Source organism: Rhincodon typus, chromosome 32 (assembly GCF_021869965.1).
Source record: "Rhincodon typus isolate 14 chromosome 32, sRhiTyp1.1, whole genome shotgun sequence".
NCBI lineage: Eukaryota > Metazoa > Chordata > Chondrichthyes > Orectolobiformes > Rhincodontidae > Rhincodon > Rhincodon typus.
Genome location: NC_063363.1, coordinates 36114410 through 36136990, shown reverse-complemented (window position 1 = coordinate 36136990; position 22581 = coordinate 36114410). Strand labels below are relative to the sequence as shown.

Genomic DNA, 22581 nt, shown 5'->3' with positions numbered 1-22581 from the left:
TACTGTTTATATGCCTATAGAAGACTTTGGGATTTGCCTTTTCGTTCGCTGCGAGTCTTTTCCCATAATTCCTATTTTCTTCTCATTTGCTTTTTCACTTACCACATAAACCTTTCATATTCCTCTTAGTTCTCAGTTGTATTTTCTGCTTTACACCTGTCAATTGCATATGTCTTCTTTCTCATGTAAATTTGTGCCTTTGTTGATATTTGGGGAACTCTGAATTTGTTTGTTCTATCTTTTCTGTTGGGGGATCGATTGTATCTGAACCATCTGCTTATTGAAGGTAGCCCTTTGTTCAGCTATTGTTGTTTGCAGCCAACCTCTTATTCCAATAAATCATGCTGAACTCTCTTCTTACCCCATTGAAGTCAGCTCTCCACCAATTGATTTTTCTTAGGAACAAATTACTGCAGGTGCTGGAATCTGTGCTGAAAACAACAAATGCTGGAGATCACAGCAGGTCAGGCAGCATCCATGGAGTGAGAGCAAGCTAACGTTTCAAGTCTAGATGACTCATCATCACTTCACATCATCGAGACTCGAAATGTTAGCTTGCTCTCTCTCCATGGATGCTGCCTGACCTGCTGTGATCTGCAGCATTTGCTGTTTTCAATTTATTTTTGTTACTCTGGATTGTTGCATGTCATTGTTGAACACCATCCTGAATGTTATGATATAAAGATCACACAAGGAACAATGCATTCTTCCTTGTCAGATTGGACACATACTGCTGTAGAAACTCTTGCGAAAATACTCCAGGAACATTTGCCCTCACTGCCCCTTACACTACCATTATGCCAAGTTATGTTTGGGTAATTGAAGTCCCTCCTTGTAACTACTCTAATGTTGACACTTCTCTGCAGTTTCCTTGCAGATTTATTCCTCTGCATCCTGCCCACCACTTTGCAGTGTATACACTATACCAAGCAATGTAATGGCACCCTTATAATTCTCTGAGTCTAGCCAAATTGACTTTGTCCTTGAATCTTCTGAGACATCTTCCTTCTCCAGCAGTGCAATTTCACTCCTTAACCAAAACTGCTACACCATCTCCTTTCCTTTCTTTTCTATCTTTTCTGAACAACTCATACCTAGGAATATTTAACACCCAGTCTTGCCCTTCCTTCAGCTGTGTCACCATCACCACCACAGCATCATAATTCCATACTGCAGTCTGCATCTTTAAGTCTCCAACCTTACTTACTTGTGCATTACACACATGCACATTAACTCTGTTTTTGGAGTTCCTTTCTTTCTCCCATACTCTGACTTCATATCATGGTGAAAGTCATGGATCTCATGCAAGTATTTCGAAGAACAGTGAAGGAGTTAACCGTTGGCCAATATTTATTATTCAATCAACACCACAAATGCAGATGCTCTGATTATTGTCACATTGCTGTTTCGCCAGCTTGCTGTGTATAAATTAACTGCTGCATTTCCTACATTATAACCGTGACTGCACTTCAGACGTACTTCGTGAGCTGTAAAGTGCCTTGAAGCATCTGGTGTCAGGAAAATGCAGGCTTTTCTTTTTTTTCTGTTTGAAGAAGAGTAGGAAATACTCCTGGTCTGCTGGCTAAACATTCCTTGTTCAATCAGCATCCTGCAAAATCAATTAACTGGTCATAGATTCAGTGATATACAGCAAGAAAACAGACCCTTTGGTCCAACTTGTTCACGCTGACCAGATAACCTGTATAAATCTAGGCCCATTTGCCAGCACTTGGCCCATATCCCTCTAACCCCTTCCTATTATATTGCCATCCTGGTGCCTTTCAAATGTTATAATCGTACCAGTTTCCACCACTTCTTCTGGCAGCTCATTCCATACATGCACCACCCCCTGCGTGAAAAAGTTGTCCCTTAGGCTCCTTTTATATCTTTCCCATCTCAGCTTAAACCTATGCCCCTTAGAATTGGACTCCCCACCCCAGGGAAAAGAACTTGCCTATTTACCCTATCCATGCCCATCGTGATTTTATAAACCTCTATAAGGTCACACCTCACCCTCTGACACTCCAGGGAAAATAGCCCCAGCCTATTCAGCCTCTCCCTATAGCTCAAATCTTCCAACCCTGGCAACGTCCTTGTAAATCTTTTCTGAATCCTTTCTAGTTTCACAGCATCCTTCCTATAGCCGGGAGACCAGAATTGCACACAGTACTCCAAAAGTGGCTGAACCAATGTCCTGTGCAGCTATTCTTATACTCAAAGCACTGACCAATAAAGGCAAACATACCAAACGCCGCCTTCACAATCCTATCTACCTGCGACTCCACTTTCAAGGAACTATGAACCTGCACTCCAAGGTCTCTTTGTTCAGCAGCACTTCCCAGGACCTTACAGTTAAGTGTCTAAGTCCTGCCCTGATTTGCCTTTCTAAAATGCAGCACCTCACGTTTATCTAAACTCCATCTGCCAATCCTTGATCCATTGGCCTATCTGATCAAAATCCCATTGTGCTCTCAGGCAACCTTCTTCGCTGCTCACTGCACCTCCAATTTTAGTGTCATCTGCAAGTTTACTAGCCATACCTCCTATGTTCGCATCCAAGTCATTTATATAAATGAGAATAAACAGTGGACACAGCACCGATCCTTGTGGCGCACCGCTGGTCACAGTCCTCCAGTCTGAAAAGCAACCCTCCGCCACCACCCTCTGTTTCTACCTTTTGAGCCAGTTCTGTATCCAAATAGCTAGTTCTTCCTGTTTTCCGTGTGATCTAACCTTGTTAACCAGTCTACCATGAGGAACCTTGTCGACCACCTTACTGAAGTCCATATAGATCACTTCACCGCTCTGCTCTCATCAATCCTCTTCATTACTTCTTCAAAAAAACTAAATCAAGTTAGTGAGACATGATTTCCAACACACAAAGCTATGTTGACTATCTCTAATCAGTCCTTGCCTTTCCAAATACATGTAAATCCTGTCCCTCAGGAGTCCCTCCAACAACTTGCCCACCACTGATGTCAGGCTCAACAGTCTATAGTTCCCTGCCTTTTCCTTACCACCTTTCCTAAATTAGCAACACAACATTAGCCAACCTCCAGTCTTCCACCACCTCGCCTGTGGCTATCTATGATACAAATATCTCATTCCTGTTACTGGTTATTTGTGAGGTCAAGCTGTGAAACAATTGTCTTGTACTTTTCCCTACATAAGAGGAAGTGCACTGCAGATGTGAAGCACTTTGGGACTTTGAGTCCCTATTGAGAGAATACAAAAACAAATCTTGGTTTGCTTGCACAATACAAATGGAAAATACAGTTTACAAGAAGATATTGTGTATATGATGGGAATGCCTATAAATGAAGATGTAAAAGATTTGGATATAATTACTGGCTGTTTTCATTGTGAAGCTAACAATGGTGATGCTGTTCAGTACTAAGATGCAATTTTTACTAAGCAGCAGTGGCCGATTCTGAATCCAAGGATAATGAAGAAAGCCTGAAGATTAATGAGCATAATTTAAAAACTATCAGCTTTCTGAAGAAGCTCATCAGCTAAAACTATTTATTTTGGTGGAAATAAGACTGAACATCTGATGAGGGCTTTTAAATAATGAAACTGAAGCTATTTTTTCAAATTCAAAAAGCTAATGGGTAACAAAAATTAAACCAGAAAGAGGAAGAGAGAGTAACTCAGTAAATTGTGATTGAGCACTGCTTAATTTTCAAAATTGGCAGTTTTGGGAAGAAGAGAAAGGTTGATGAGGTCAGAGTTCCACAGTTTCGAGATCCTATAAAAAGTAATCTTGAGTAAAATCCAATGTGGTGAGCCCTGATTTTAACACAGTTGACATGGCTTGAAATTAAAGAACAGTCAGGGTGAAGTTCCTCACGATTGATGTGCCGTTTTAGAATTGATGAGTTGTATCGATTAAACTAGAGGCAAGAGAAATGAGACAAGAAATCATGAAAAGAGTGGGTGTGATGAGGTAAGTATGGGAGGAGTTTTGACAAGGAGTTGACACAGTTGCAGGGAATGGGGAGGGTGATGGGAGGAAGTGATGATAGAAGGGAGTGGATCTGGGCACAATCTTTTTTTTGTCTATAGGTGTGAGGCTGGAAAAACACAGCAGGTCAGACAGCACCAGAGGAGTAGGAAAGTCAATGTTTTGGGCCGAAACCCTTCTTCAGGACTGGGAAGGGGGAAGGGAGACCACAAATAAATAGAGGGAGGGGATGTGAGGGCCGGGGAAAGGGTAGGAGAGATCGTGATGGGTGGACGCAAGTAGCGGGTTATTGAGATTGGTCCATTTTTAAAAATTTGCTTTCAAATCTGAAGTGCAGGGAAGTAAATTGTGTCTTTGACTATCACTGATGGTGTTAATGCCTTGTGTTAGTGAACAGTTATGGTTTTGTAACTTTTGCACCTCAGCAGTCTATGTAACAATATAGTTTATTTTTTTAATACAGTTCTGAAATTTTTCAATGAGCAGATAAAGAAGCATATTCGCAGCTTCCATTCTGAGAAGGTTTACCAATGTACAGAATGTGACAAAGCCTTCTGCCGGCCAGACAAGCTCCGATTACATATGCTGAGACATTCAGACCGCAAAGATTTCCTCTGTTCCACGTGTGGCAAACAGTTCAAAGTAAGTGAATCCAAATGCTGTCCACAACTCTCACTGTTCTGTGTTTTTGTGTACATGGTGATCCACAGAAAATTCAATATTGTGATGAGGGGAGCAGAGATATCACATTTGACACATTTTAAACTTACATATTGAAATATTATTAATTGCCTCATGCCCCTTCAGTCTAAGACCGCTTAGAATAACATTGTTCTTTGGTCAAATAGCAACATTCAAACTTCACATTATCTCTCTTGAAATGAATGGGAAGTTCAGTTACTGGTACAAGACATTTGGTGAAAATCAAATCTCTCAAAGTAGGTGTGTCGAAGTTCTGAGGTTATCATGACCAGACTATGACAGGTACCAGCAGGGTTTGCCCATGAAATTACTAACCAAGTTGAAGAATAGGGCGAGATTTGAGAATAGAATAGAATGGACTGGCAAAGGAACAATTTAGTTTTGACTAGATTGGAAGGGATTTGCAATATTAGGGATACTTTCACCTGATAACAATACATTTTGTGGACCAGCGTTTAAATAATATTGCTTATAAGAAATGATAGTGTGCAATCTGACTATGACATCTTTATTACCTGGCTCACTCTCCTGGATAATCTTTTGTATAATTACACATGTTGCTTTTGAGTTGCTCTGCATACTTCTAGTATCCTGCCTTTACAAGCTCTCATTGCATTTGGGAAGAGAATTCCTATCTGCATTCCATTGCCATGGCCCCTTCTAGTTCCTTCCTCCACCTTGTTCCTCACCTATGTCACCCTCCCCTGCTGGTTCCTCCTCATTTTTCATGCCATTTTTTTCGATGAATAAGAACAGGAATATGCCATTTAGCTGCATGAACATATTCTTGACCTATGTTACTGCTGAGCACCCTCTTTTTCCTGATAGAAATTATTCTGTTCACGTGGACACTTTCAAGGTTTCTTTTCCTGTACCCTATTTTAGTTCTTAGAAAGAAGACAGAGGATGCTGGGCCCATTTAATTTCTATTTGACAGAATCTGCTTTTTATTTTTCATTTTTATATGCCTTTCTTTTAATCATAGAATCCCCACAGTATTGAAGCAGGCCGTTCAGCCCATCTAGTCCACACTGACTCTCCTAAGACTAACCCACCCAGACCTACCACCTCCCCTATCCCTGTAACCCTGCATTGCCCATGGCTAATCCACCTAGCCTGCACATCCCTGGAAACTGTGGGCAATTTAGCATGGCCAATCCACCAAACCTGCACATCTTTGGACTGCAGGAGGAAACTGGAACACCTGGAGGAAACCCACTCAGCCACAGAGAAGATGTGCAAACTCCACACAGACAGTCTCCCAAGGGTGGAATTGAACCTGCATCCCCTGGTGCTGTGATGTAGCAGTGCTAACCACTGAGGCACCGTGCTGCTCTAAACCCGCTGTGCTGAATTATGTTGTCTTTGTTGTTTATGTTGTCTTTTAACTTTTTATTCAATTGTGACCTTTTTTGTCAAGTCTTGGTCTTGCTCCTTGAGAGTATATATTGGTTTTGTATCGTTTTAATATTTTTCGCAAACATCTCCCATTAATTCAAATGTCATTAATTAACAGATTCAGTGACTTTACTGTGGGCAGCCTCTGTCTATCCCATTTATCACCCACCAGCCCAATCCACATTGCTCCCTTTGTAATATGACATCTTTTGACTGTAGGTAACCTACAGTGCATTTAGCTTTAAATAATGCCCTCTTATCCACCTCCAGATACGCTTTTATCTATCTGTCATCCCGTATAGTTTTTGCTCACCTCTTCTCTACTTTTTTAAAATCATTTGCAGGAATTGAGCATCACTGGCATAACTCTGTGACTCGATAATTCGATAACTCTGTGGCTTGCTCGGTCAGCCATTTGATGGGGAGGAATGGGGCTGTTGATTTGCCTCTGGAGTCATGTTTTGGCCAGGTAGAGAAGGACAGCAGGTTTATTTCCGTGAGGAAGATTAATGAACCCAATGTGCTACATGGTTTCTATTATTGATGCAAGCTTTTTATTCCAGGTGTAGTTAGCTATTTCTTGTGCTCTTGTAGTGGTTTTTAAACTGGATGCCTTGATCATTGATAATGGTTCCATGCAAAGGTTCCCCTAAATATTGTGAGTGCAACAAGGAGTAGAAAACTGGGATCTGCTGTGCAGACAGCAATGAGGCCATACACAGACAGCATTTCCTTAAAGTTGAATGCAATATGGCTGTGCAACAAGGAGAACACACATGGCATACAGAAATTAGTGGGGATACTGGGCTCAATGTTTGTGATAGGGGCCCCGAAAATTACAGGTAGTCCAGCAGCAAGTGGATCACATGATCTGTGTGTATCTTTCATCTGTGATACAGGCCTTTTATCAATACTTGGTTTATTTCAATAGAATAGCTAAGTGTGTGGTGTCACAGCAACCTCCGCCCTGGTCAATAAACTCCCTTTGAAGAATATCTTGCTTGGCCTCAGGTCAGTAACCCCTCACATTACTGTCTCCAGGATGAAGCACAGAAATTAATTATTCAGCATGGCTCAACGTTCCTTAATTTATCAAACTGAGTTGAAATGAAATGCCTGTTGGCAAGAACATTACATGTCTGCCTGTTTGTCTCATGCATTGACCTTGGTGTTCTGTCTTTTTTTTTGATAGAGGAAGGACAAGTTGAAAGAGCACATGCAACGGATGCACAATCCTGAACGGGAGGCCAAGAATGCTGGCCGCATTCACAAGTCCAAGCCTTTCAAACCCAAGATCCCCTCCACTGATTACGAGAGCTTCATGTTCAAGTGCCGAGCCTGTATGATGGGTTTCCGGAGGCGTGGGATGCTGGTCAGTGCTAGAAACCATTGAAATATTCGGTTAGGCTTTGCTCTGTGAACCCGTGTAACATGAGGGTTCCTGTTGCTCACCTCTCAGTTATGTCATCAGATTGTTACTTAGTTTGTTCCTTTGGAGAATTCGTCCAGATGCTAATATTGGGAATTAACCCATACAGACCTCAGAATTCTGCCAGTTTGTCTTCAATCAACAGAAACAGGTCATATTGTTGCAAAATATTTTGTACAAATGTCACTGCTGTGTAACTATTGGCGATGCGTAAAGAACCAATAAGTTTAACATTTGGTGTGTGTGAAGTACCTGATAAAGATGTGAAGGCAGTGGCCTGGTTTCTGGGAGTGAGAGCCTACAGATTACAGAAAATTGGAGATTTTTCAGGGAAATTTGCACACTGGTGATCGTTCTGTGGATATGATATAATCAGGTTTTGGCAAGACCTTTGATGCTGAAATAGTGTATAAAAGTAGGGAAGTGTTGCTGGAAGCATGCAAGGTATTAGTGAGACTGACCTGGAGGAGGGATGCATTTGCATTGGAGGCAGTTCGGAGGAGGTTCACTAGATTGATCCCAGAGATGACGGTTTTCAGATTGAGCAGTTTAGGCCTCAACTCTCAGGAGTTTAGAAGAATGAGAGGAGAGCTAGTTGATGTATATAAGATGCTAAAGGAGATTGACAAAGTAGACTTAGGACGTTTCCGGATGACACCAAAATTGGTGGTTTGGTGATCAGTGAAGAAGGCCATCTAAGAGTACAATGGGATCTTGATCAACTGGGTCAGTGGCCCGAGGAATGGCAGATGGATTTTAATTCAGATAAATTGAGGTGTTGCATTTTGGGAAGACAAACCAGGGTAGGACTTGCGTAGTAGGGCCCTGGAGAGTGTTGTCGAATGGAGAGATCTAGGCGTGCGAAGTTTGTTAAAAGTGGTGTCACGGGCAGACAGGGTGGTGAAGAGGCATTTGGCATGCTTCCCTTCATCGGTCAGAGCATTGAGTACTGGAGTTGGGACGTCATGTTACAACTGTACAAGACATTAATAAGCCCACATTTGGCCCCACATGTGTGCAATTCTGGTCACCCTGCTGTAGGAAGGTTGTTGTTAAACTGGAAATGGTGCAAAAAAGATTTACAAGGATGTTACTGAGACTGGAGTGTTTGAGTTGTAAGGAGAGGCTGGATAGGCCGGGACTTCTTTCCCTGGAGCATAGGAGGCTGAGAGGTGACCCAATGAGGGGCATAGATAAGGTGAATAGCCAAGGTCTTTTCCCCAGAGTAGGGGAGTCCAAAACTAGAGGGAATAGGCTTAAGCTGAGAGGGAAAGATTTAAAAGGGATCTCAGGGGCAAATCTTTAATACAGTGGTGGTGCATATATGGATGAGCTGCCAAAGGAAATGGTCAGGGCAAGTACAATTGCAACATATAAAAGACATTTGGACAGGTCCATGTAAAGAAAGGATTTAGCGGGATATGGGGCAAATGCAGGCAAATGGGACTAGTTCAGGAAAGCTGGTTGGCATGGACAAGTTAGGTTGAAGGATCTGTTTCTGAGCTGTATGACTATGACTGTCAATTAGCAAAATAAGGTAGCATGGAATGAAAAAAAAAGTTGAACACTGCAGCTGGGAATCTGCTGGAAATCTGAAATAAAAACAGAATATGAAGGAAATCCCCATCAGGTCTAGCAGCATCTGTGGTGAAAGAGACCAAGTTAATACTGTCGGCCTGTGACCTTCCATCAGAACAGGGAATGGTTAGCGGTGTCATAAACTTTGAGCAAGTGCAGGCTGTAGAGAGAAGGCTTGGGAAAAGATCAGAAAGGAAGGTCTGTGATGCTGTGAAAGAGAATAAATCATGAGTGATGATGCAAGGCCACAGGGAAGTAATGTGACAAGTAAAGTAACAAAAGATCGAACAAAGAACTGCGGCTGCTGAAGATCTGAAATTAAAACAGAAAGCGCTGGGGAGATCTGGAAGCATATGTGAAGAGAAAACCAGAATTAACATTTCAAGTTTTGTGACGTTTCTTCAGAACAAAAGATCTGTCCAGAGGAGGTGCAATTGGCAGAGCGATGAACTGCTGCCATTGGAGAACAAAGAGAGGTAAAACAAGGCAGTTTACCAACATGTGCAATGGGAAATAAAATGGGAGCAGAGGTTACAGTCTGAATTTGTTAAACTCAGTGCTGGGTATTGAAACATTCCTAAAACCTCTCTGTCAGGCAGAAGATACAGAAGCTTGACCACATGCATCAACAGGTTCAAGAACAACTTCTTCCCTGCTGTTATTAGACTGATGAATGGACCCTCTAACTTCAAATAATGTTGATCTGTTAGTGTTGATCTTGCCTCGCACACATCCTGTGCAATGTAACCTGTATGCCTCACTCTGTCCAGTTTCTTTTCACCCTATGACCTGTATGTCCTTGCTTACAATGAACTACCTGTCAGGATTGCAGATTGAAAGCTTCCACAAAGCAGTTGTCTGATCTCTGTTTAGTCTCCAAATGTAAAGCAGACTGAACTGTGAACAGCATCTGCTAAATTAGAAGAGGTACACATTCCTTGTTGTTTCACCTGGAAGAGAGTTTGGGCCCATGGATGGTGAAGAGAGAGGAGGTAAAAAGCCAGGTTTACCATTTTGTATACTCACCTGGAAAGGGGAGGGGCCTTTGGAGGAAGATTCTTGTGGTGTATTGGGAGGAGAGATAGTTGAGGGAGTGGCTGAAAGTCAGGAATTAGATTTTGGAACTAGTGGTCTTTTAGCATTATTTACTCGGTTATCATCTATGTCTTGATCTCCTTGAAGAAACAACATTTCAGGACCCAGCCTCTCCACTGTCTGATTGATCATCTTGTATCAGAAATTGATTTAATGAATTTGGTGCTCCTGTGTGAGAGATGTTAATGAGATCTGGATGTTATTTTTTGTTCATCGCCCAGTGTCAGCTTTAGCTGTTTGAAGTCTGGTCAAGTATGTTTGGTGAGCAGTCAATGTTACAACACTGGAACAGGTTGTTTTACACACAAGTCTATGCTGCTGATTTTCTCCACATGTAGAGTTCAGTCAAAGTGTCCTGCCCATCTGCATCCTAATTGAGCTTGCCCTGCTTAGTCCTCTTGCAACAGCCTGCTGTATAGGAGGACCACTAAGGCCTGTTTTAATGGGTAGACAATGGGTGCAAAATAAAAACCGTTTTCTCATGGCCATTGATGCCGGGAATTGGATTGAGACTGCCCAGATTCATTTCATTTCATTCCCTTGCAGTCAGAGGAGACTTTCATCCATTGGATGAAAACCAGTCTGGATTGAATCACAGAGGTGAGGCAGGTATTGTTACTGTGCCACTGTAACCAGGTTGGCCTGATGTTAAGCATCTCAACTGACAAAACCAGCAGCTACACACAAAGCCCCAAAGGTGGGTCTGAGGAGCAATGAATTATTTCAGTGGAACGTTGAAAGCTGCAGCCACGTGCTTATCACAGTGATTCATGCAGTGTTTGAAGGTTCATTCAGTGTTTAGAGAGAAACAGGAACTTGTCAGTTATCTGAGCTGACACCAACAACCCAAATTCAAGTTAAACCATTATGTCGCTTTGAGGAAGGTCGCTTAGACAGAATGGCTGCACTCCAACTGAATTGATGACGTGAAACTTTGATGCATTTCTTTAGGATGAATATGATGCAGGAGGAACTCATCATTTTGATGAACCTGTAGTTCAATCCATTGTCATAGGGAAGATGGTAGACAAATTCTTCTGGAGCGTGAAACTGCATCACACAAAGATATTAGATATAACAAATCATTGTGCATGGTTAGAATAGTCCAGACTTCAACTTTCATAAGAGAAATTTGGGTTGCATTTTATTATCCTCTTTTTTGAAACTATACCTTATTTATAAACAGAGCAGTCAATGCTATGTACACAGATGCCATAACCTGGCCTATCTCTGCAGCGCAGACTGACCTGTTTATCTGAAGCACTGATTTTTGCATTTGCAGGTTTCCTTGACCACATCAACCAATGGAAATTAACCAATGCCCAGAAAATGAAAAAAAGTGTTTACCAGGGAATACTTGTTCTGATTTGATTTTTCTGATTTGATTTATTGTAGCCACATGTACCGAAGTACAATGAAAAGCTTTGTTTTGCGAGCAGTACAGGCAGATCATAGTAAGCAAGGATACACAGATCATAGGGTGCTTAGACAGAGCGAGGCAGATAAAGATACGGCTGCACAAGAAGTGCGCAAAGCAAGGTCAACATGATTTGAAGTTAGAGAGGTCTATTCAACAGTCTGGTAACAGCAGGGAAGAAGATGTTCTTGAACCTGTTGGTGCATGTGTTCAAGCTTCTGTATCTTCTGCCTGATGGAAGAGAGCATTACGGGGGTGGGGAGGGGTCTTTGATGTTGGCAGCCTTTCTGTGGCAATGAGAGGTATATGGAGTCCATGGATGGGAGTTTGACTTCTGTGATGATCTTGGCTGTGCGCACAACTTTCAGTACTTTCTTACGGTCACTGCATGGACGGCACATTCTTGAATGTTAGACCTGGTGCTAAGAGGATGTGGACAGTTGTGGTTATACATGCAGCTCAGAGTATGATAAAGGTGGAGTCTTTTTCTCATGATGCTTGATCTCTTTTCCAGGTGAATCATTTGTCAAAAAGGCACCCGGATATCAGGATAGATGATGTGCCGGAATTAACATTGCCCATCATTAAACCAAACAGGGACTATTACTGCCAGTACTGTGACAAGGTAAGAACAGAAAGATGTAACTACTGATAGTGCTGTGACAGGCAGCTATGGCAAGGTGAGGATAGAGAAGGAGTGACTGCTGTCTGTACAGTGGCACCCCTTCTTCCATCCAGCCCTGGCCCACCAATTTTTAAGGTCCCGTTCGTTGTCAGTTCCAATGGAAGTAATTTCGACCTAGTGTTGACTCATCAGGATGACAGTCAACTTGAAAAGGAGGTGAAACAAGCAGATACTTAGCAGAAGGATTTTAATATGAGGTAGTGTGAAACGATGCCAGACTAATTTGATTGCCAATATTTTGAAGGGAATGGAAAAATAGAGGGACCTGTGGCTTCATGTTCACAAATCATAGATGGTGGCAGGACAGGTTGATAAGGTAATTCAGAAAGTGTGAGGGATATAAATGCTGGTATAATGCATTGAACACAAAAAGAAAAAGGTCACAGCAGATCTCTGCAAATCAAAAGATTGCAACAAGAGTAATGAAAGTAAAAGAACTGAGGATGTTGGCAATCGTAAATACGCATAAAGTGCAGGTCTGGCAGCATCTGTGGACAGAGTGGCACAGTTAGTGTTTCAAGTCTAATGACTTCCGCAAGAGATTTTTTATAAATCACAGAGGGAGTGTGCAATTCTAGGCACCTCTCTTCACAAAGGATGTCAAGGCCTGGAGAGGGTGCAGAGATGGTTTAAAAATAACACAGGAAAAGTGGCTAACAAGGGAGATTAGAAATCGTATTAGATCCAAGGAAGGACATCCAAATTGGCCAAAAACAGCAGACTGAAGACTGGGAACAGTTTAAATTTCAGATTTAGATGGATGCGTTAGTGATCATTTTCCAGCATTCTGTAGACTCTGGAAGAGTTCCAATGGACTAGAGGGCAGCTAATGTAACTCCACTTTTTGAAAAATGTGGGAGAGAGAAAATGAGGAATTATAGGCCGGTTAGCTTGCCATCGATAGACGTGAAAACGTTAGAGTCCATTCTAAAATAACTAATAGTAGAGCACTTGGAAAACAGTGACAGGATTGGACACAATCAGCATGAATTTATGAGAGAGAAGTTATGCTTGACAAATTTGATCGAAATTTTTGAGGATGTAACTAGTCATGTTGGTTGGGGTAGCTGGTGGATGTGGTTTACTTCGATAAGATCCCACATAAGAGATTAGCATGTAAAATTAAAACACATGGGATTGTGGCTAGTGCACTGATACGGATAGAAAACTGGTTGGCAGACAGGAAAGAAAGAGGAGGAATAGATCGGTCTTTTTCTGAATGGCAGGCAGTGCCTAGTGGGGTATTGCATGGATAAGTGCTTGGGCTCCAGCTATTCACAATAATGATTTTACATGAGGAAACTAAATGTAATGTCACCAATTCTGCAAACAACACAAAGCTAGGAAGAAGGGTGAGCTGTGAGGAGCAGCAGAGATGCTTCATTGTGATTTGGGCACGTTAGGTGGGATTAAAGGCCCATGAATCCCCTAAAGCCTTATGACATCTCAGAGTACTTAAGGAAGTGGCTCTTGAAATAGTGTAATTCCACAAGAGCTGTTCCAGCGTCTATAGAATCTCGAAAAATGACCACCAATCCATCCCCTCTACGTCCAAATGCAACAAGACAATATCCAGGCTTGGGCTGACAAGTAGCAAGTAACATTCATGTTGCACAAATGCCAGGCAATGGCCATCTCCAATAAGAGACAATCTAACCACTGTCCCTTTAACGTTTAATGGTGTTAACATCACTGAATCCCCCCACTATTGACATCCTGGGGGTTACCATTGACCAGAAACTCAACTGGACTTGCCAACTTTCAGTTGCTTCAGCGGCGGGAGTCCAGGAGGAAGCACGAGGGCAGCCTGGGAAGGTAAGCTTCTTGAATATAAAAGTCTTACCTCGCGTGACTGCAGCCTTTCAGTTGTTTCAGTGGCGGGAGTCCGGGAGGAAGTGCGAGGGCAGCCTGGGAAGGTAAGTTAATCCTTTAAAAACTTAGCTCGTGAATACGCGGAGCACACGCTGAGCAGGACCGGACACGGGACGGCTGAGTAAGTGAGGTAATATATTTGGGCGGTTGCTTTACCCGAAACACTACTTACGTAGTGTCTCCCACCCATCCTCCTCCTCTAACCAAAAAAAAAGGGTTCTGAGCACCAATTTGGTTACTAGTTTTTTTTTTCAATAGTCTGTTTGGGAATTCAGAACAGTGGGAATGGATGTTAGGGCAGTTGCATGCTCCTCCTGTAGAATGTGGGAGGTAAGGGTCATCACGAGTGTCCCCACTGACTTCATCTGCGGGAAGTGCACCTAACTCCAGCTCCTCGGAAACCGCGTTAGGGAACTGGAGCTGGAGCTGGATGAACTTCGGATCATTCGGGAGGCTAAGGGAGTAATTGAGAGGAGTTACAGGGAGGTAGTCACACCTCAGGTACAGGAAAAAGGTAGATAGGTTACAGTCAGGGGATGGAAAGGGAACAGGCAGACAGTGCAGGGATCCCCTGTGGCTGTTCCCCTCAATAACAAGTATACCGTTTTGGATACTGTTGGGGGGGGACTTACCAGGGGTAAGCCATGGGGTACAGGTCTCTGGCACAGAGTCTGTCCCTGTTGCTCAGAAGGGAAGGGGGGAGAGGAGAAGAGCATTAGTCATTGGGGACTCCATAGTTAGGGGGACAGATAGGAGATTCTGTGGGAACGAGAGAGACTCGCGGTTGGTGTGTTGCCTCCCAGGTGCCAGGGTCCGTGATGTCTCGGATCGTGTTTTTGGGATCCTTACGGGGGAGCGGGAGCAGCCCCAAGTCGTGGTCCACATAGGCACCAACGAGATAGGTAGGAAAAGGGATGGGGATGTAAGGCAGAAATTCAAGGAGCTAGGGTGGAAGCTTACAGCTAGAACAAACAGAGTTGTTATCTCTGGTTTGTTACCCGTGCCACGTGCTAGCGAGGCAAGGAGTAGGGAGAGAGAGCAGTTGAACACGTGGCTACAGGGATGGTGCAGAAGGGAGGGATTCAGATACCTGGATAATTGGGGCTCATTCTGGGGTAGTTGGGACCTCTACAACGGGATGGTCTACACCTGAACCAGAGGGGTACCAATATCCTGGGGGGGAAATTTGCTAATGCTCTTCGGGAGGGTTTAAACTAATTCAGCAGGGGGATGGAAACCTGAATTGTAGCTCCAGCGTACAGGAGGTTGAGAGCAGTGAGGTCATGAATAAGGTTTCAAGGTCGCAGGAGTGTACCGGCAGGCAGGAAGGTGGTTTGAAGTGTGTCTACTTCAACGCCAGGAGCATCCGGAATAAGGTGGGTGCACTTGCAGCATGGGTTGGTACCTGGGACTTCGATGTTGTGGCCATTTCGGAGACATGGATAGAGCAGGGACAAGAGTGGTTGGTGTGGCATTGTTAGTCAAGGACAGTATTACGGTGGCAGAAAGGACGTTTGATGAGGACTCGACTACTGAGATAGTATGGACTGACGTTAGAAACAGGAATTAAGAGGTCACCCTGTTGGGAGTTTTCTACAGGCCTCCGAAAAGTTCCAGAGATGTAGAGGAAAGGATTGCAAAGACGATTCTGGATAGGAGCGAAAGTAACAGGGTAGTTGTTATGGGGGACTTTAACTTTCCAAATATTGACTGGAAATGCTATAGTTCGAGTACTTTAAATGGGTCAGTTTTTGTCCAATGTGTGCAGGAGGGTTTGCTGACACAGTATGTAGATAGGCCAACAAGAGGCGAGGCCACATTGGATTTGGTACTGGGTAATGAACCAGGCCAGGTGTTAGATTTGGAGGTAGGTGAGTACTTTGGTGATAGTGACCACAACTTGATTACATTTACTTTAGCGATGGAAAGGGATAGGTATATACCGCAGGGTAAGAGTTATAGCTGGGAGAAAGGCAATCATGAGGCGATTAGGCAAGATTTAGGATGAATAGGATGGAGAAGGAAAGTGCAGGGACTGGGCACAATTGAAATGTGGAGCTTGTTCAAAGAACAGCTACTGCGTGTCCTTGAGAAGTATGTACCTGTCAGGCAGGGAGGAAGTGGTCGAGAGAGGGAACCGTGGTTTACTAAAGAAGTTGAATCTCTTCTCAAGAGGAAGAAGGAGGCTTATGTAAAGATGAGGCGTGAAGGCTCAGTTAGGGCACTTGAGAGTTACAAGTTAGCCAGGAAGGACCTAAAGAGAGAGCTAAGAAGAGCCAGGAGGGGACATGAGAAGTCTTTAGCAGGTAGGATCAAGGAAAACCCTAAAGCTTTCTGTAGGTAAGTCAGGAATAAAAGAATGACTAGAGTAAGATTAGGGCCAGTTAAGGACAGCAGTGGGAAGTTGTGCGTGGAGTCCGAAAAGATAGTAGAGGCGCTAAATGAATATTTTTCGTCAGTATTCACACAGGAAAAAGACAACGTTGTTGAGGAGAATACTGAGATACAGGCTATTAGACTAGACGGGATTGAGGTTCATAAGGAGGAGGTGTTAGCAATTCTGGAAGGTGTGAAAATAGATAAGTCCCCTGGGCTGGATGGGATTTATGCTAGGATTCTCTGGGAAGCTAGGGAGGAGATTGCAGAGCCTTTGGCTTTGATCTTTATGTCGTCATTGTCTACAGGAACAGGGCCAGAAGACTGGAGGATAGCAAACGTTGTCCCCTTGTTCAAGAAGGGGAGTAGAGACAACCCTGGTAATTATAGACCAGTGAGCCTTACTTCGGTTGTGGGTAAAGTATTGGAAAGGATTATAAGAGATAGGATTTATAATCATCTAGAAAAGAATAATTTGCTTAGGGACAGTCAACACGGTTTTGTGAAGGGTAGGTCGTGCCTCACAAACCTTATTGAGTTCTTTGAGAAGGTGACCAAACAGGTGGATGAGGGTAAAGCGGTTGATGTGGTGTATATGGATTTCAGTAAACCGTTTGATAAGGTTCCCCACGATAGGCTATTGCAGAAAATACGGAGGCATGGGATTGAGGGTGATTTAGCGGTCTGGATCAGAAATTGGCTAGCTGTAAGAAGACAGAGGGTGGTGGTTGATGGGAAATGTTCATCCTGGAGTTCAGTTACTAGTGGTGTACCGCACGGATCTGTTTTGGGGCCACTGCTGTTTGTCATTTTTATAAATGACCTGGATGAGGGCGTAGAAGGATGGGTTAGTAAATTTGCACATGACACAAAAGTCGGTGGAGTTGTGGATAGTACGGAAGGATGTTGCAGGTTGCAGAGAGACATAGATAAGCTGCAGAGCTGGGCTGAGAGGTGGCAAATGGAGTTTAATACGGAAAAGTGTGAGGTGATTCACTTTGGAAGGAGTAACAGGAATACAGGAATGCACTTGGAGTGTTGCGTACAGTTCTGGTCGCCACATTATAGGAAGGATGTGGAAGCATTGGAAAGGGTGCAGAGGAGATTTACCAGGATGTTGCCTGGTATGGAGGGAAGGTCTTATGAGGAAAGGCTGAGGGACTTGAGGCTGTTTTCGTTAGAGAGAAGAAGGTTAAGAGGTGACTTAATAGAGACATACAAGATGATCAGAGGATTTGATAGGGTGGACAGTGAGAGCCTTTTTCCTCGGATGGTGATGGCTAGCACGAGGGGACATAGTTTTAAATTGAGGGGTGATAGATATAGGACAGATGTCAGAGGTAGGTTCTTTTCTCCGAGTAGTAAGGGCGTGGAATGCCCTGCCTGCAACAGTAGTAGACTCGCCAACTTTAAGGGCATTTATATGGTCATTGGATAAACATCTGGATGATAATGGAATAGTGTAGGTTAGATGGGCTTCAGGTTGGTTTCACAGGTCGGCGCAACATCGAGGGCCGAAGGGCCTGTACTGCGCTGTTATGTTCTCTGTTCTAAATTTAATGCAATAGCTACAAGAGCAAGTCAGAGGCTTGGAAGACTGCAGCAAGTGGCTCACCTCCTGACTCCTCAAAGCTTATCCATCGTCTACAAGGCATAAGTCAGGAGTGTGATGGAATACTTCCCACTTGCCTGGATACTCCAATAACTCTCAAGAAGCTTGACACTAACATTCACTCCCTCCATCAGCAAAGCTCAGTAGCAGCAGTGTGTACTATTTACAAGATTCGTCGCAGAAATTTACCAAAGATCCTGAGACGGCACCTTCCAAACGCGGACACATGGGAACACCATCACCTGCAATTTCACTTCCAAGCGACTGACCATTCTGAGTTGGAAATACCTCACTGTTCCTTCACTGTCACTGGGTCAAAATTCTGGAATTCCCTCCTTAATGACATTGTTAGTCTACCTACAGCCCTTGGACTGTATTGGTTCAAGAAAGCAGCTCACTATCACCTTCTCAAGAGCAGCTCGGGACTGGCAATAAATGCTGGCTCAGCATGCGATGCTCAAGTCCCACATGTGAAGAAAACTAAAGGGAATTGACAAATGCGTAACAGATTCTGAATAATGTTGGTAATTGAGAGCTTATCCATTTTGGTAGCAAAAACAGGAAAGTGGATTATTATTTGAATGCTGATGGATTGAGAAAGGGTTCAACACAACATGGGTATCCTTGTACACCAGGCACTGAGGCTAACCATGCATTTGCAGCAGACGGTAGAAAGCCTTCATAACGAGCAGGGATATCTTGCTGCAATTATGCAGAGCCTTGGTGAGACCACAGCTGGAATGTTTTGTGCGGTTTTCGTCTCTATCCGGGTCGGGTTGGTCTGGCCATGGACGGAGTGCAGCAAAGACTGATTCCTGGGATGATGGGACCGATGTTCAAAGAGAGTTTGATCAGTTAGGACTATATACATTTAGGAGAATCAGGGGGACCTCATAGAAACTAATAAAATTCTAAAACGTCTGGACAGGGTAAATGCAGAAAGGGTGTTCCTGATGACAGGCATATCGTTGGCCACGAATGAGAGTCCAGGATGGTATGTTGCCTCCCTGGTGCTAGGGTCAAGGATGTCTCACAGCGGGTACAGGATATTCTGAAGGGGGAGGATGAACAGCCAGCGGATGTGGTACACATCGGTACAAACGAGATAGGTTTTTAAAAAAAAAAGGATGAAGTCCTAAAGACAGAATACAGGGAGCTAGGAAAAAAGTTAAGATAGCGGACCTCAAAGGTAGTGATCTCAGAATTCCTACTGGTGCCACATGCTCGTCAGAGGAGAAATGACAGGATATACCGGATGAATACGTGGCTGCAAAGATGGTGTCGGGGGAGGGTTTCAGATTCCTGGGGCATTGGGACTGGTTCTGGGGGAGGTGGGACCTGTACAAATTGAATGGGTTACACCTGGGCAGGACTGGGACTGAAGTCCCAAGCAACTAGATATAGCACTTCAGGCGAATGGGATCAAAGGTGATAGGTAGAAAGCAGGATTAGGCTATTGAGTTGGACAATCAGCCATGATCGTGATGAATAATGGAGCAGGGTTGAAGATCAGAATGGCTTCCTCCTGCTCCTGTCTTCTATGTTTCTATGACGAGGGAGTCCAGATTCAGTGGTCACATTGTAAGATTATAGGGAAGTCCATTTAGAACCGAGATGAAGAGAAACTTCTTCACCCATGGAATGGTGAGCCTGTGGAATTCTCTGCCGCAGAAAGTGGTTGAGGCCAAAACATTAAATCTTTTTGAGAAGGAGGTAGATTTAATCTTTGGGCTAAAGGGATGAAAGCATATGGGCGTAAAATGGGAGCAGAGTACCGAGTTGAACATATTGAATGCTGGAGTGGGCACAAAGAGCTGAAAGCTCTACTGTTGCTATTTCACCAGGATAAAAACAGGGATGAGGAAATTCAGTAACATGGAGAAGTTGGACAAGTTTGGATTTTTCTCCTGTGTCTGGGCGAATACTGCATTATTTTTCACTTTTGGATAGCTAGAGAATCTTTTGCATATGATATTAAACTGAGGCTCCACTCACCTGCTCTGAGATCCCAGGTCATTTTGAGGAGAAGCGCAAATATCCTGGCGAATATTTATCCCTCAGATGATCTGGTCATTTTCACATTTCTCCATGCTGCTGCATTTCCTACATTTCAACAATGACTGTAAAGCACTTTAAAATTTTCAGTGATTGTAAGAGGTGCTGTAGGAATGCATGTATTCTTTTATTTTTCTTTGAAGGATGTGATATTCCAATTCTGGATTTGGAAAATGTTAAAATTATCACCAGCTTTATCTTCCAGAATCATGAGACTTCCCCACCGAATTATGTTTGTCTTTATATTGTTTCTTTTCGTTCTTGTATTTTACTCATTCATGCTTCCTACAGTCTTGTTTTTCATTCTGTGTCTCCTTAACTGTCCCGTTGCTTTGTCATGGTGAACGAAAGCTGGAAAGTGCACGTATGTGTGGTAATGTGCGTGGTCCCATTTGGACTGACCCTGCTCAGGACTATGCATTATAGGAGAAATGTTTAGGACATTTTGCCTTGTACCTGTAATAATAACTTAAATTTTGTGTTTGTGTAATAGGTGTACAAGAGTGCCAGTAAACGTAAAGCCCATATCCTGAAGAACCACCCGGGGGCTGAACTTCCCCCAAGTATCCGTAAGCTGCGACCTGCAGCTCCAGGGGAGCCTGATCCAATGCTGAGCACACACACACAGTTAAAAGGCACCATTGCCACTCTCCCTGTCTGCTGTCCACATTGCTGTAAACAGTACAGCAGCAAGGTGAGTGCTGCTGGAGTCAGTACACGACTGACTCTTGGTGATGATCTCTGAGGTTGAAGGTCTTGGCAGTTTTGATTGAAAGGGCTAGTTGGAATGGTTACCTGCTGACATTTTCAAACCTTCTTTCTCCTTTTACTGGCATTTTCATCATTTTTATATACGGGTAATAGAATTAGATTTTTAGAATTAGATTTTATTTTTTCTTTTTATTTTAACGTCACGTATTGTACAGTAAGAATACAATAAAATACAGTGAAAAGCTTTAATTTGTCGCCACAACATGGCGCTATTTTGAATAATTTAAGAATAAGGATAAAGAAAGAACGACATAGCTTAAAGAGAGCCCATCAGTCACATGCCAGCTCATTACTATCAACGATGCCCACGCCACAATCCGTCTGCCACCTCTTCACTGCCGTCTATAACAGACCCAACCAGCATCAAAGTTGCCGATCCTGAGGCTCCATCTTTGCCACTGGGCCGATACTCCTCTGCCACCACCTCACTGCTGCCTGCTCTGGACCAACCATAGAATAGAATCCCTATAGTGTGGAAACAGGCGATTTGGCCCAACAAGTGCACACCGACCCCGCGAAGAGCATTCTGCACAGACGCAGTCCCCCCACCCTATAACCCTGCATCTCCCCTGGCTGACCTACACTGAACACTATGGGTAATTTAGCATAGCCAACCCACCTAACTTGCACATCTTTTGACTGTGGGAGGAAACCGGAGCACCTGGCGGACAAAGGGAGAACATGCAAACTTCACGCAGACAGTTGCTGAAGGGTGGAACTGAACCCAAGTCCCTAGCGCTGTGAGGCAACATGCTAACCACTGAGCCACCATACCACCCTGATGTCAGAATCGCATCTCTCGCTGCTGGGCCCACTTCATCAACGTTGCCATGATGCCCTTCCACCACCGCTTCGCTGCCACCAGAGCTGAACACAACCAACAACAAAGTCACTGATCCTCAGGCACCATCTTTTGCCGGTGAGCCTACCTCGCCTACCTCGCCAACATCGCCTCTGCCTGCTAATTCCAGGACTGTGCTTGCCCTGGAAAAGTAAATAGGGGCCCACTCAAGGTCTGAGTAGGCTTGCCTGAGGTCCATGCCCTGGGCCCCCTTGAAACTGCTTGACCTCCACGCCCTGGGTCTGCTTGAGGTTGGCACCCTGGGTCGGCTCGAAACTGCTTGACATCCACGCTCTGGGTTTGCTCGAGGTCCACGCTCTCGCCACCGCCGATATCTTCCAAGCTCAGGACAAGGTAAGTAAGTAAAGAAAAGAGAGGAAAGAAAAAGAAAGAAAAGTGGTCAGAGCAGATGAGCTCTGGCACAGGAGCCCTACTCTGCTGCCATCTTGGACTGGAACAAATTTATTGTCACATGTACTCGAGGTGTAAGAATACACGAGTGGGGTGAAATGTGTACAAAGTCACCATTCTCCAGTGCCATCTTGGTCACAAAACCAGACATTGCAAAAAAAAACATTTTTTTATAAAAGCCAGAGGATAAGAAAGCGTCTAGATCATAAAGTCTAAAGTCTTATCTCCCTAAAAGGTCTTGGAATGCTCAGCCACGGTCTTGAGTCTAAGTCAGCCCCATTGATCACCGGGGCAGGGTGGGGGGGAGCCACATTCTTGTTGCTGCTGCCCCCCCGATCGCCAGGCAGGGCTTTGCTACTGCTGCCCCCCGATCGC

At 43.9% G+C, this 22581-nt stretch overlaps 1 protein-coding gene across 1 annotated transcript in view; it reads left to right on the top strand.

Annotated features, from left to right (window-relative positions):
- Positions 1-22581, top strand: part of LOC109927169 (PR domain containing 10) — a 149787-nt gene that overhangs the window by 89933 nt on the left and 37273 nt on the right. Inside the window, exons 9-12 of the mRNA XM_048615381.1 lie at positions 4451-4606; positions 7257-7436; positions 12098-12208; positions 20677-20877. Of these exons, the coding sequence (XP_048471338.1) occupies positions 4451-4606; positions 7257-7436; positions 12098-12208; positions 20677-20877 (648 nt within the window). The remainder of the gene's footprint in view (positions 1-4450; positions 4607-7256; positions 7437-12097; positions 12209-20676; positions 20878-22581) is intronic.